This window comes from Callospermophilus lateralis, chromosome 3 (genome assembly GCF_048772815.1).
Source record: "Callospermophilus lateralis isolate mCalLat2 chromosome 3, mCalLat2.hap1, whole genome shotgun sequence".
NCBI classification, from domain to species: domain Eukaryota; kingdom Metazoa; phylum Chordata; class Mammalia; order Rodentia; family Sciuridae; genus Callospermophilus; species Callospermophilus lateralis.
The window spans coordinates 67,968,021-67,981,551 of record NC_135307.1 but is presented as its reverse complement, the minus strand read 5'-3'; the positions used below and the strand labels follow the sequence as shown (position 1 = coordinate 67,981,551).

Here is a 13,531-nt window from a genome sequence, read left to right as displayed (position 1 = left end):
GAATACAGAGCTGGTTTCTTTCATATCCCTACAAAATACACCTTTACCCTACAATTCTATAGCCACACAAAAAGTGTACAGACATGCACTTTTGCCTTCCACAATGCGACTAATTATTATATAATAATATTGGCAACATTAAACAGACCATCACTGTGGGAGTTTGAAATATGCAAAAAATATCTGTTAATTTATTCAAACTTGTTCAGCTGTCATCAAAGATAAAAATATGCCTCCACTTTTCATCTCCTTCAAGATCAAAGGTACATTTTTAAGTTTCTGTGTTTCTTTGATGGCATTAACTTCATCTTCCTTCCATCCAGCCAAACTGGTTCAGAATGCATGAGCTCCTTTAACACATGTGCCTGAAATTCTAATAGCAGGGACAATAGAAACTTTGTTAAAATATTTTCTCCACAAAAAAAAAGTTCAAGAATTCAGTTTCTACTTTAATTGTTGTTTTGTTCATAAGAAGACAAATTTCTAAAATGTATATTGGCCAAAATTATTAGAAGCAAAATGTAATTCTAATAATGTTTAATAATGACCAATATGATTCATAGACTTCTAATACAATAGAAAATATTCACCATGATGTAGATAATGGCGAATTTTTACTGAATTTTGTTATGATGAAATTTCTTAAAATACCTAAAAAGCCTTCAGACATATGCTAGTTATATAATATTGAGGAATAAACGCAAAATAAGTCAAGATGTGTTTATCAGGAAAAAGGATATGACATATGTGTTGTTCAAGCATCATTTTAAATCCTGAAAATGACCAAATTTTCTTTTAGAAACCAACCACAATTTTTCTGAAAGCTTACCTTTTAAGGCAACCAAACACTAATGGCAAGACAACTGATAAAGAACTACAATTAAAAGACTAATGAAACCTGCACACACGGCACAAATGCAGAAGAGAAGCTTTTCCAAATGCATTGCAATCCAATAAATTTTCTAAATCTTTGTTCAATTTTTTTTCTACAATCTATGCAACAGAAGATAATTGTTCAAGAGAAAAATATGCTCCTACAGATTCCATTTCCTCCTTGGGCCAGTCTTCACTGGGCCAGTTACAAAAGGGGGCTAAAGGCCCTGCTTCCTTCTTCAGCTTCTTGAAGAACTGCTAGGTTTTGAGGTCACCATTGCTGATGCTTCTTTTGCTCTAAGCAGTAAGTTTTGTTTGGGGGTGGAGGGAGGTGGGCAGGATGAGTCATTTATTCATTTGGTTTGGTTTTTTCTCCAAGTTAGTAAACCATTGATAAAGTGAACCCAAATGCTTTTAAGTTTAACCTGTATTAGGAAAGTCTCAATTATTTATTACTTTACTTTCTTGAGGTTAAAACAAAAAGAAATAGAAAAAAAACTTCTCCTACCTTACCTTATGTAGAAAAATATGAAAAGGTGACTGTGTACTGAGCCCTTCCTCTGATGCAGTGCAGTGCAAGATCTGTGACATCTGTGGCTTCACCAAATCTCTCCAGCAACACTGTAAGGTAGGTGTGGATTCCTGGAGAGACTCTGTGTCACTGCAAGCAAGGGATAGGGCCAGGACAGGTATTTCTGAGCCTTGGAAGTGCCCTGCAGAGACCTAGGAAGATTACCAGCAACCTCAACTGTAGTTGCTCTTGTGGAGAAAGAGGTTGCTTTAGCAGCCAGGAGGAGAAATGTTCCACATTTCACTATTCACTCTTGGAGATCTTTGGTTTCTGAATTCAGCTAATGAGGCAACTCTTGTTGCTCTTTGGTCCATCATATTTATAATGCATTGGCTGCATATGAGGTCAGTTATGGTCAGTTTCATGCCCTGAGATGAGTCAGTATAGTGAATGGCACAATTTCACTTACTCTACAAACAGCACTTTCAGGAAATACAAGAGAAATAGATGGCAAAACTCTTACCCATAGGATTTAAATCAGGTTGGGGGTAAATCTAATGTTCTACTGAGTGGGAAATCAAAGGTGACCCTAAGGCTTTAATGATAAAAGACAAAAATATTAAAGATGCCCTTGACAGACATGAGAAAATACCAAAGAACATCCATCTGTTTGAGGCCAAAAGCAAACATTCAGTTCTGGGCATATGGAGTTTTAGATGACTTGGGAGAAGAACAAAAGAAATTCCATATACCACTGCAAACACAGGACTGGGGCATGAAGTTTAAATAATGCAGAGAAAGCTTGCTCTGAAAAGCATGGCAAAGCTTTAAGAAGAAAGGAAGGGAAAACCTCAGCGGCTGGCTGATCTTCAGGAGGTCAAGAAAAGAGAGGGAAAGGGAGGAGAGAGGAGAACTAGAAAAAATCCAATAAGAAGGGCAGGAGAGCATGTAGGCATGGAAGCTAACAGATGCACCTGTTAGAGGGCCAGGGAGTGCCATATTAAATCCTGCAGACACAAAAATATAGATAAAGAAAAAGGCCTCTGGATTTACAAGAATGCTCATTTATAATCTTCTAGGAAGCTTCAACATTAGGAACTAGATATAAATTAGCTGCCAAGTGGTATGGAAGGAAATGATGACTCAAAATTAAATGTATTAAACAACAAAATCGTAATAATAACTAATGACATGGATATGGTGCTTGTTATGTGCCAGATACTATTCCCTGCACTTTGCACATACTATGTTATGAATCCTCACTCTAACCTGCACCAGCTACATACTATTGTTACTTGTATTACACATGAGGACACCAGGTACAAGTAAAGTAAGTGAGTCACAGTTAGTGAACATCAGCCAGGACTCAAAAGCAGGCCTACCCTAACCAATGTGCATATTGCCTCTTAAGGAGAAACAGAATTCTGTCATTGTGTTTATTTTGCATTCTCAGTACTACATCAATGTCTGGCACACAGTGGGCACTCAACAAAATTTTGTTGCATTAATGAACAATTAACTATAAAAGACATGAGAGTCAGGCAAAGAGGTGGAAGTTGTTTTCAGGAGACTCACTCTGAAACTATTTAACATCCAATGTAGAATTGTTCTATTTTTACGATGCTGCAAATATATGAAAATAAACCCATTGTGCTTCCCTTACCCCAAACAAAAAAAGGTGCTGAAGACATCCAGAAAAGCCCACAGAAAAGGCTTCCAGAAGAAAAAAATCAGGAAAAAGGTTAACATTTCCCCTCAACCCAAGTGAGTTGATCAATTTTTAGTTTAATTCAGCAATTTGAGGCTGGACTGTAAGTGCTTTGACCCAAGGCAAAACTTTCAGAAGATACTTAAGAAGGCAAGGATTGATTCCCAGAGATATAATTTACCATCAACAACTACTAAATGCAAAGTTGTTAAAAATGTAATCAGAATCTACAAAACTGTAAACAGTTCTGTCTTATATAAAATAGTCCAGCATTTAAGCCCTTGGAGATTAAAACAAAAATGATTAGAAAATATTTCAGCTTCGCATCAAATTGGGATAGGAGACAGCAGTTATATATCATTATAGCTATAAGCTGCTATGATTGTACACTTAAACTCAGATCTCACATCTCTTCTCTCAAAGTCCATAAGACTTTGTGCTTACTGGTCGTATGTCTATGATTGGATCAGACCCAAAAAGAGAAAGAGAAACATTTTCAACAGAATTTCAAATAGCTTTTCAATCATTCTTCCTTTCTAAATTATCTTGCCCATTCATTTACTTATCTTTCTCCATTTGCAAACTTAACAAATCACAAAACTACCATCAAGATTGTATACCTGTATGTCACTTCATTAAGTAATCATATTCACATATAACCAAAAACTAAAATAATATATGGAATACTTATTTCTATGACAATAATTATCACTGCCTTCACTTGATCAAATATCTTTTAAGACTCAGCCTTTCCAATATTAACTTCTGTATTATATAAAATAAGAATATTTAAATGATTACTTGTAGTCATTCTTAAATTATGAAAGGTCATGTCAGGTATTATTAAGCTAAAATATTTAGGGGAACATGCTGAGAATTGTTCTAAAATTCTACTCTATTATTGGAAAATGAATATGTTTTATAAAAGTTCATTTCTTCAAGCCCATCAACCCCAATATTTTCCTTGACTTCAGTTTCCACAACAATAAATGCCACGGGTCTCAGGCTTGTTATTCATGTTTATCTGATTTCACAACATATCTCTTTCATTCAAAAAAGCACTCTATGGCATATTTTAACTTTTACCATTAAAACCAACTTTATATGGGACATTTCAAAGCATCTCTCAACATAGTTTCCAACCCTACCAAAAAAATAAATAAATCCCTAAAATCAAAATTCATTTGCTGGTTGATAGGAATTAATATATTTCCCAATCATATATCTTTTAGAGTTTAAAAACCTGGAGAACTTTGAAAATAATTTGTTTTGGCTTTGTATCTTACTTTTAAAATTTGAATGACATCAAAACACTAGAAAAACATAACATCCCAGGGAAGTAACTATAAATCTGTGAACTATCTTCCAATAAAACTAAAGCATTGCTGGGTACAGTGGCACACTCCTGTAATCCCAGTGGCTTGAGAGGCTGAAGCAGGAGGATCGAGAGTTCAAAGCCAGCCTCAGCAAAAGTGAGGCACTAAGCAACTCAGTGAGACCCTGTCTCTAAATAAAGTTCAAAATAGGGCTGGGGATGTAGCTCAGTGGTTGAGTGCCCTAAGTTCAATCCCCAGTACCAAAAAAAAAGAAAAAAACTAAAGCATTGTTATGAACTGATTCTGCCTCTCAAATTTAATATAAATTATATGAAGACATCTGGTAGAGGAAGAATTTGGTTGAAATAGGAAATATGTCATCATATTCCTAGTAGGGAGCATTATACCTAAGGCATTTTTCTGCAAAACTTTATATTTCATATATATTGCCATGACACTGATATCATATATTATAATAAAATTTTATCCACTAAAGTAAATGTTCTATTAGTCTAAAATATTTGTATTAATATCACATTCCTTTAGTCATATGATGTTGTTTGCCATCCAGTAAAGTAAATTTTAATAATTAAAAGAAAGAAGTACCTTACTTCATTGAACTTTTCTGTATTACATTTTAGATATTTTCTTCCGAGAACAACAATTAACTATACTGACTCCTAATTAGATTGTGTGGGGGTGGAGGGAAGGAGGGAGAAAAGGAAAGATACTGACTACTGGTTCACCTGTGCCAGAACCTACAGTGACCTCTTGTGGTACAGGATAACTACAGAACTTGGGTGAATATCACAACCTTTGCAGAGGCTCTGTATGGGGAATGTGGAAGCACTGATTCTCCAACCCAGGAAACGGCTACTCATCACAAGGAAAGTGAAAGGTAAACATTGACTAAACTAAAAGGTTTCTTCCTGGAAAATCTACTCAGTCCTCATCAATGAAAATAAACAAAATTACTCCCTTCTATTAAAAAATAGTGGTTTTACATGGGCTTTTTTAGTAGGTCAGTTAAAAGATAGCTAAGTAAATGTATTTCTTACACATCCTACTTCTGGAAGCAAGCAATAGATAGACAAAGAGGCAGATTTCTAGAGCAGACAACAGTGTCCAGGGGTTAGCAACCATGTAGTCAGCAATGCTCTTCATTCATTACATAATGCATTGTGGGCTGGAAAGCCGGCCACTACCCTCTGGCTTACTTACCAATATAATTTAGGAAGTGGTCAGTATAATTTCAATCTCTTTGCTATTTTAAATGTTAAAGTGGTATATTATAAGACCTGGGTAAACCAATGCTTCAAAAACACTATGTGGTTTTATCAATATTTCCTGAATACTGTCTTAGATGTTACAGAAAGCCTTTCAAGAAAAAAATCAAGAACCTTATAACAAAAAATCCATTTGCTTTCCACCATTTATTTTAAAATGGATGATACTTAAAAGTTATTATCCTTTTGTTTTGTTTTTAAATCACTAATTCTGTTTCCTCTCTTATAGGTTTAAGATCTCGGTTTTTACAAATATCAATTATAGCACAAAAACAATTTTTCTACAAGTAAAAGATGACTGTAAAAAACTGGCCGAGCAACCCAGCTACCTCTAGAACAATGGAAAATTGGGGAGATTGAGCTTCTCTTTTTGAAAGATGAGAGGTTCAGAAAACACTATCTTCTCTGTTTTTTTTTTTTATTTCCTGAGTCCTTTTTTCCTCCAACGAGAAAATTACTTCTAATTTTCATAAAATTAGAAAAACATCTAATTTTTCACAGTACTTAAAAATATGGAGAAACAGTCATTGATTTCTAATAAAAAGATGTTAATTTATAGTTAGAATTTTTCAGAATGGAAACCTAGTTTTCTGTCACCCAAGCGAATCACTTCTGCCTCTTCATTAAGGAATCAAAGACAACATATGACATAATCAGACTGAGGGCTACAATTTTTTTTTTTTTTTTGCCTTCTTGATCAAAAGGTCTACCTAAAAGTCCTAAAAACAATTCCTTTCTTTCAGGTATTTAACTTCTAACCACAAGTTTACTGCTCCCTACAGCCCAATTTATACTGATGAATAGCTTGCATAAATAATTAAAATTTACATAAGGGAAGAAATCCTAATTATGTTCCATAGATCTAGTAAGTACATACTTGAGGCAGGGACCTTGTAGGAGGCACTGCTCAGATGTAATGAACTCACACATTGTCCTCAAGCCCTTCCTTCCTAACAACTTATATTGATCCCAGTAACCAAAAATTTATCTAAACTTAACTATGGTTGATAACATTAATTTAATATTTCAAAATAAGTAGTACAGAGGAATTTGAATGTTCCCAACATAAAGAAATGATAAATGCCTGAGGTGACAGATATACCAATTACCCTGATCTGATCATTATACATTGTATACATATATTGAAATGTTACACTATACCCCATAAATGTGTAATTACTATGTCAATCAAAAATAAAAATACATTAAAAATTTTTTATCTAAACATTTCTATTGCCCCTTATACTTCTCTCCTTTCCAACTTCTGAAGTAAGAATGTGCTCTAATTTACTAGAATCACATGTAAGGAATTATTATAATTTCTTTTATTTGTCTAAAAATGATCTTAACTTGTCTTGAATCTTAAAACTAAAGAGAGGAATTCTCTACTAGTCTTATTTTGAGATTTGGCTACAAAGCATGTGTGTGTGGATATCCATCCTACTCAGTGGCTCTCATTATTTTATTTTATAGACTTTGAATCAACAGTAACAACTTGCAATCCTTTTCTGTAACAGAGTCCACTAAATAAAGAAAATAAAAATCCAATCTCAAGAGGTATAAAATAACAGCAAATAGGCAATAGTTGCTACTTGAGGGAAGGCAATACTACAGTTATCCTGGGAAATTGCAGCTGAGGAGTTTGAAACTTTATTGGGAAATTCTAAGGTTTAAAAAGCTATACTCAAATATGCCATACTTCTGGCTCCTTTGTTCTGCATCATCAAAAAGTTCTCTGATGGATTTCTAACTGACTGGGATTTCTGTTCATTAGCTACCCATGGGCAAAAATAAATGCCTAATGTTTTCTCTTTGTGCCCCTTTCCCTTTCATGTCTAACATCTCTTTCTTTCTCTCTGTCTCTCTGTCTCTCTCTCTCCCCCCCCCCGTGTGTGTGTGTGTGTGTGTGTGTGTGTGTTTGTGCACACACACACGTTTCTGTTTTTTCCTACATCTCTTTTTCCCTTTGTGTATATGAAAAACCACGAGTTAGTTTGCTTCCTGTGTGTCTTGTCTCTGTGTCTGGGTGGATGCCTGTTTATCTATTTGTTTCTATGTCGTGTGTGTGTGTGTGTGTGTGTGTGTGTGTGTTATTTTTTCTATGTTTATCTAACTCTCACTACAAGATCTGATCTTTTCATAAGAAGAAAAGGACATTGTACCAGGAAAAATAAAAAAAAAGCTTTTCATGGGGTACAGGTCAATATACAGTACAAGTCTCTGCTCAATTCTTAAACAGATTGGGAATTGGCTCTTTTACTTTCCTTTGTCACCAAAGCTCTGCCAAAATGTCACCTTCAATGTTGTTAAGTTATGGACTTACAAAATCTTCACTGTGGAAAACAAAACCTGATCCATCTATCAGAACCCTGAAGAAGTGTTCTGTTAATCTCAATTAAACAATCTCATAAAATAAATATTTCAATTTATCTGTCATATCATATAGAAATTACAACTATGGGATACTCCAACATGAATGTGTGGACTAGTACTGTAATTCTCTATTTCTGAAGAATTCCTGTGAAAGAAGTACCGAGACTTTTCAGCACTTATTAAATATAGGTGTGCACATACATTCAAGTTTCAAACACATTTCAAATGAAGCTAGGAGTTTCAAGTAGCGCTATTCAAAGTTAACCATAGGCAATTAGAGGTGGGATTTTAAAATGCCAAAACAGATAAATTTACACTCACACTTGGTGTTATCCATGTAAAGAAACATTAAACCAACAAAACAATTATGAGCATGAAGCGTAGAAAAGATAAAATATTCATCAAGTTGGCTGGTAGATGTAAAATGGAGGCAACTGAAGCAGATATTTCTGGACCATATAAGGTAAACCTTAATTTCATTCTATATTTAAAAGCAAAACATTATAAAAACTGGCTCATAATACCAGACTGTATAAGAAGCTTCAACCCAAGATATTATATTAGTAAACTTCAATCAAGGAATTTTCATCTTCATCCTCTCTACCAAGCAGAGTTACAGAGTCTGAGTTTTGTTTCCTAAGGCCTTCTCTAGAAAGTTCTCTCACAGACCAAATTATGTGGAGTTGAAATAACCCAAGAGGATGAGAAAGCTGAAATAATACTCATACGTCTTAAGTAACTGATTCCAATAACCTTTAAATCCCCCCAATGACTGGTTATTTTAATAGTAACATCCCCTCATATTCTAAATCTATGTATGGTATTAGCACAAGTAAGTAATGTACAAGTTTAGAAATTACATGCCAGTATTAATTTACATTTTACACTGTAAAAATTGAAAATTCATATGAAATCACACTAGAATACTAAAAATATTATAGGTATTAAAATGTATACAAGACTAGGTTATATTAGTTCATTTTTTCAACCCAATTTTAAGACAGCCTCTCTAGACTTCTATAACACTGAGCATTTAGCAAAGTGGAAAAAATAAAGTCACAAACCTCAGATTAAATACCAGTCAGAGATTTAAGGGAAACCTTATGAGACAGATAGTCCCCAAAACAGAGGAAATATTTGCAAGCCTAGTATTAGAGGAGATCCTAATCTAAGAATCAGTATAATCTCCGAAGTCAGAAAAAACATCATTGCATTTGATTATTTATTATCATTTAAGTGTGCCTCTGACTTGCCCACTAGGCAGGAGCTTCTTGAAAACAGGAGAAGTGTCTCAATCACTTTTTTTTTCCAAAGGACTCAAAGATTGTTGATTGTATAAGGCACCCAAATACATATTATTTCAATGAGTGAATGAATAAACAAGGAATTACAAAACTGCAGAGAGTATTTCCACTGCTTTGTTCCAAGGTCTACTGTAGTCCATATGCAGAACTGTCTTTCTCCTAGCAAGGGGTCTTCAAATAAAATAACAGGCCTCTGAAGGAAAAACTTTACAGAATACTCCATATATGTTGCTTATACGGTTAAAAATTATATAAAGGAATTAAAAACAAGTAGAAGATACAGATTTTAGTAAAAATGCAAAGTTTATAATAGGGTCTCAAACGTGAATTATACAGCTATTCCTATCCAGACTATCTTGTAGGAAGTACATGCCTAAGTGATATTTTAAAGACACTTTAAGACAAAACCTTCATATCAGTAGCCAGGTAGGATGGCATTTTTAAAAATCTCTTCTCCAATTGCATTTAAAGCACAGGAGCTACTGCTTCACGTCTACATTTCTCTGCGTAAGCCAAATGAAATATATCATATAGATCAATGCACAATGAAAAGAATAAAAAAAAAAAAGAAAGAAAGAAAGAAACTTTAAACACAAATTTGACCCTAGTAATTCCTTCCCATTTTTCAAGCACTCTTTTTTTAGGTTAAACTGCAACTACTCTCCCTAACACAGGATATCTTTCAGCTGTGCCAATTGTGACCAAAAGCCCTTCCAGAGACTTAAATCTGATTAAGTAGCCACTTTCGCAGCCATTCCCAATTCAAAGGAAATCCTTCCTCAGAGATTAACTCTTATAAATGTGGTCAGTTTCTGCAGGCTACTTGGGAATAAATATGAGAAGAGGATAGACAGAAAGACAACCTTCATTAAAGCGAAATTTCACTTCTATTCTCCGGATGTACCTATACTCTACCCACCCCACCCCCTTCCCTTGCTCCCGGGCTCTGGACAGGTGGGAGGCGGGGGAGTAAGGCTCCCAGGAAGGAGATCAACTAACTTTCTTCTGTCACCTCACTCCCACCCCGCGCCCACCAAAATCAGGTCCGACTAGTAACTGAAACCACCAGGAAAGACTCCCTGCATCCCCCTCCCCCCTTAAGAGAGGGATGGGACGGGGGGCGCGCGTGGGCGGGATGGAAGTGGGGGTGTTGTGAACTGCAACTCTCCTTACCACTGGAGCGCCTGACGATGTTCTCCAAAAATGTGTTCTGCGGTGCCACCAGCCCTCTCTTGCCCCCCGGCATCCTGGGTCTGGAGAGCGGCGGCCAGGATCCGCGGCGGGGGAGGGGGGGAAGCAGGAAGAGAAGGTGGAGGAAGAGGAGGAAAAGGTGGAGGAGATCGAGCCGAAAGAAGAGGGGGCGCGGCGGCGGCGGCGGGGTCCCCTGACTGTGTCTCCAGCCCGACCCGGATGAGCAGCTCTGGGGAGGAGGACCAGGCAGTTCATGGTAGTAGCGCTCCCCCGGCCGCCGCTGCCCAGACTGTGGCGGTGCCGCACACGGGGCTCGGGAACTGCAGGCTCCGCCGGGCACAGTGCGCCTGCGCCGCCCCCGCTGTCGCTGTCCCGCCGGTGCTGATGCTGAGGCTGCTGCTGAGGCTGCTGCCGCGGCGGCGGTCGCCTGGGCGCGGGCTCAGCATTTCTCCCACTGCCCCGCGCCCCGGGGCCAGGGGAGAGAAAGAACAAATTCAAGACCCTTCTTAGCCCAGATAGAGAACCCTGACTGCGCCGGCCTCTCCGGGTCTCCTAACCCACCCCGCTCGGGCAGCTGGATCACAGCTGCCCTGCGCTGCCCAACTTCTGTTGGGCGGTGCGCCTAGTCGTCGCTCCTCTCTTCCCGAAGATCGAGGCTAGCGCCCACTGTCCAATAGACGCTTTAGAATGGAAGAAGAGAGCGCCAGGAAGGGCAATGAGAACTTGGAGGGGTCACATCTCATTCTCCGGCCGGTATCGTAAGCCACCGCAGCTCCCACGAACGTGGCTCCAGCGGCAGAGGTACCGATGGACTCCCTAACCTGCCTAGGCTGAGCGCGGAGTAGCATCTAATTGGGCGGTGCACGGGGACGCAGAGCAGCCACCTGACGCTGCTACCGCCCCCCTCCGGGCTTCAGCGCCTGAAGCCTAGACAGAGGAGCTTTCTGCACCCAGAATACCCCGCAGCCCCGAACTGGAGCCAGATTGAGTCCCAGGGCAGAGGTGGTACCCGGAATGTCCCTCTGCCCCAGGCTGGGTCTGGCATACTGAAGAGCAAGGATCCTCACAGGGGAGCTTCCCCAAAAGGCTGCTGAGCGCCAGAGGCGAGCAGCAAGCCTTATTGCCGCCGCAAAGTTGCAGAAAGGGATTTCATTTGACGCAAGGAGTAAAGGAAGAGTGTGGATAATCCCCACCAAGCGAGACAGTGGGACAGGTGGCATTTGTGTGGGAAATCAGTGAAGGCTGTGAAGACGAAGCTGCGCAAGACTAGGGCAGGGGCAACCCGCTTTCCACCACCGCCGCCACCACCATCATACACGTTCAGAATCAGTGGAACCGGTAAAACGGTCCAAAAGCCAGGGATTGCCACGGAGAAGAGAAAATTGCATAAATGCGAATAGAATGGGGAGAAATGGAAAGAAAGGGGGATCCCAAGCCGTGGCACCTTCTTTTAGCTAAGCATTGGTCCTCAAAGCGGTCTGGTCCATACTGGCAACATCAGCATCACTTAAGAACTTGTTAAAAATGCAAAGTTCAGAGCTTTATCCCAGAGTTAGGCAGCAAGGAACTCTGGGAATGGAGTTTAACCAACTGTTGTTAAGGAGCCTTCCAGTAAACATGTTACACACACGCTCAAGTTTGAGAAGCCCAGCAAGACTTCCCCTCGGGTGTCTCCACCTGGACCTGTGGACTGTATAGGCAGGGTCAATAAGTGGAGGACACAAAGTACGCTGGAGCGGAGTCAGTGCTTTGTGACAGCAAAGTCTTGGGTGCCGAAAAACGAAAGGTTAATTGGATAGATGCGTCCACTTTTGCTGGGTTCAAAATATTAGCGCGAAGTGATCTTGGTCAGGTTGCCAGAAGCAGAAGGCATTTCCTGGGTTGTGGTTGGGGTAACATCTAAGACACCTGCCTTGGGGGGACTTTGTAGTCCTCAGGGGACTTTGTTACTCTCCCTTTTACTATCCTCCTCCCCACCCTGCGTGGGCCCATCTTTCTCCTTTATTCCTCCCTCCCTCTCCAGAGCACGCTGGGTAAGGACGAGCGCCAGTGGTCCAGAGACAGCGAAACAGTTAAATGCACAACCAGACTTTAACTTAAGGTCGTTTTTTTCCCCTCTCCTCTCTGAAATTTCCATCTGCCCAGCCAAATGTTGGGCATCTGAGCAAACCAGAAGGTTGACACGAAGCAAAAGTGGTTTGTTCTGCTAAGATCCTTTCTGGGGGGGGGGGGGGAATATATATATATATATATATATATACATATACACATACATATACATACATACACACATACATACACACACACACATATATATATGTATATACATATATATATATATATATATAGAGAGAGAGAGAGAGAGAGAGAGAGAGAGAGAGAGAGAGACTAGATGTAATAATACTAGACTATTCTAGCTTTCTCCTGAAGCTTCGCAGAAAAGGTGAGTGAATCCCCCTACAGCTAGGATGTCTTTTAAATACGTCGGAATGTTTTCAGTTAAATAACAAGAACTCAGTCACAGTTTGGATCTGCTATGTTTAGCTTGCCTCAGGAAAGAGGTTACATCTCCCTCACTGCAGTTTGGTAGGGTGTGCAACAGCCGTAGGGAAACTCAAAACCCACACATCCACCCCAGCCTAAACCACACAGTTGAATTTTTTCCCTCTAGTGGGTCTTAAACGACCTGTGTTAAATATCCTAGACTAATCAACCATTCATTGACTGAGGTAGTGAACAGACAGGCTTATATTTTTTAAATGTACATGTGTATTTTTTTCTCACAGATTGCTACCCTAGATTTCTAGCATGGTATGATAATTCTATCATCATCATTAACAGAGAATATTTCAAATCTATATGTTCTTTTGCACATCTTCAGCTGCCCACATCTCGCCTCTGGGTATTGATTTAAAATCCCAGCTTCCCAGCATTTCCCATCTAGTATAAATATCCCTGTTCCTAATCAT

The 13,531-nt window shown here is 38.9% G+C and overlaps 1 protein-coding gene across 1 annotated transcript in view; it reads right to left on the bottom strand.

The window, feature by feature from the left end:
* Kcnh5 (potassium voltage-gated channel subfamily H member 5) overlaps positions 1–10,617 on the bottom strand; it is a 284,680-nt gene extending 274,063 nt beyond the window's left edge. The window contains exon 1 of the mRNA XM_076848335.2: positions 10,545–10,617. Within this exon, the coding sequence (XP_076704450.1) occupies positions 10,545–10,617 (73 nt within the window). The remainder of the gene's footprint in view (positions 1–10,544) is intronic.
* Between the last annotated feature and the right edge of the window lie 2,914 nt (positions 10,618–13,531).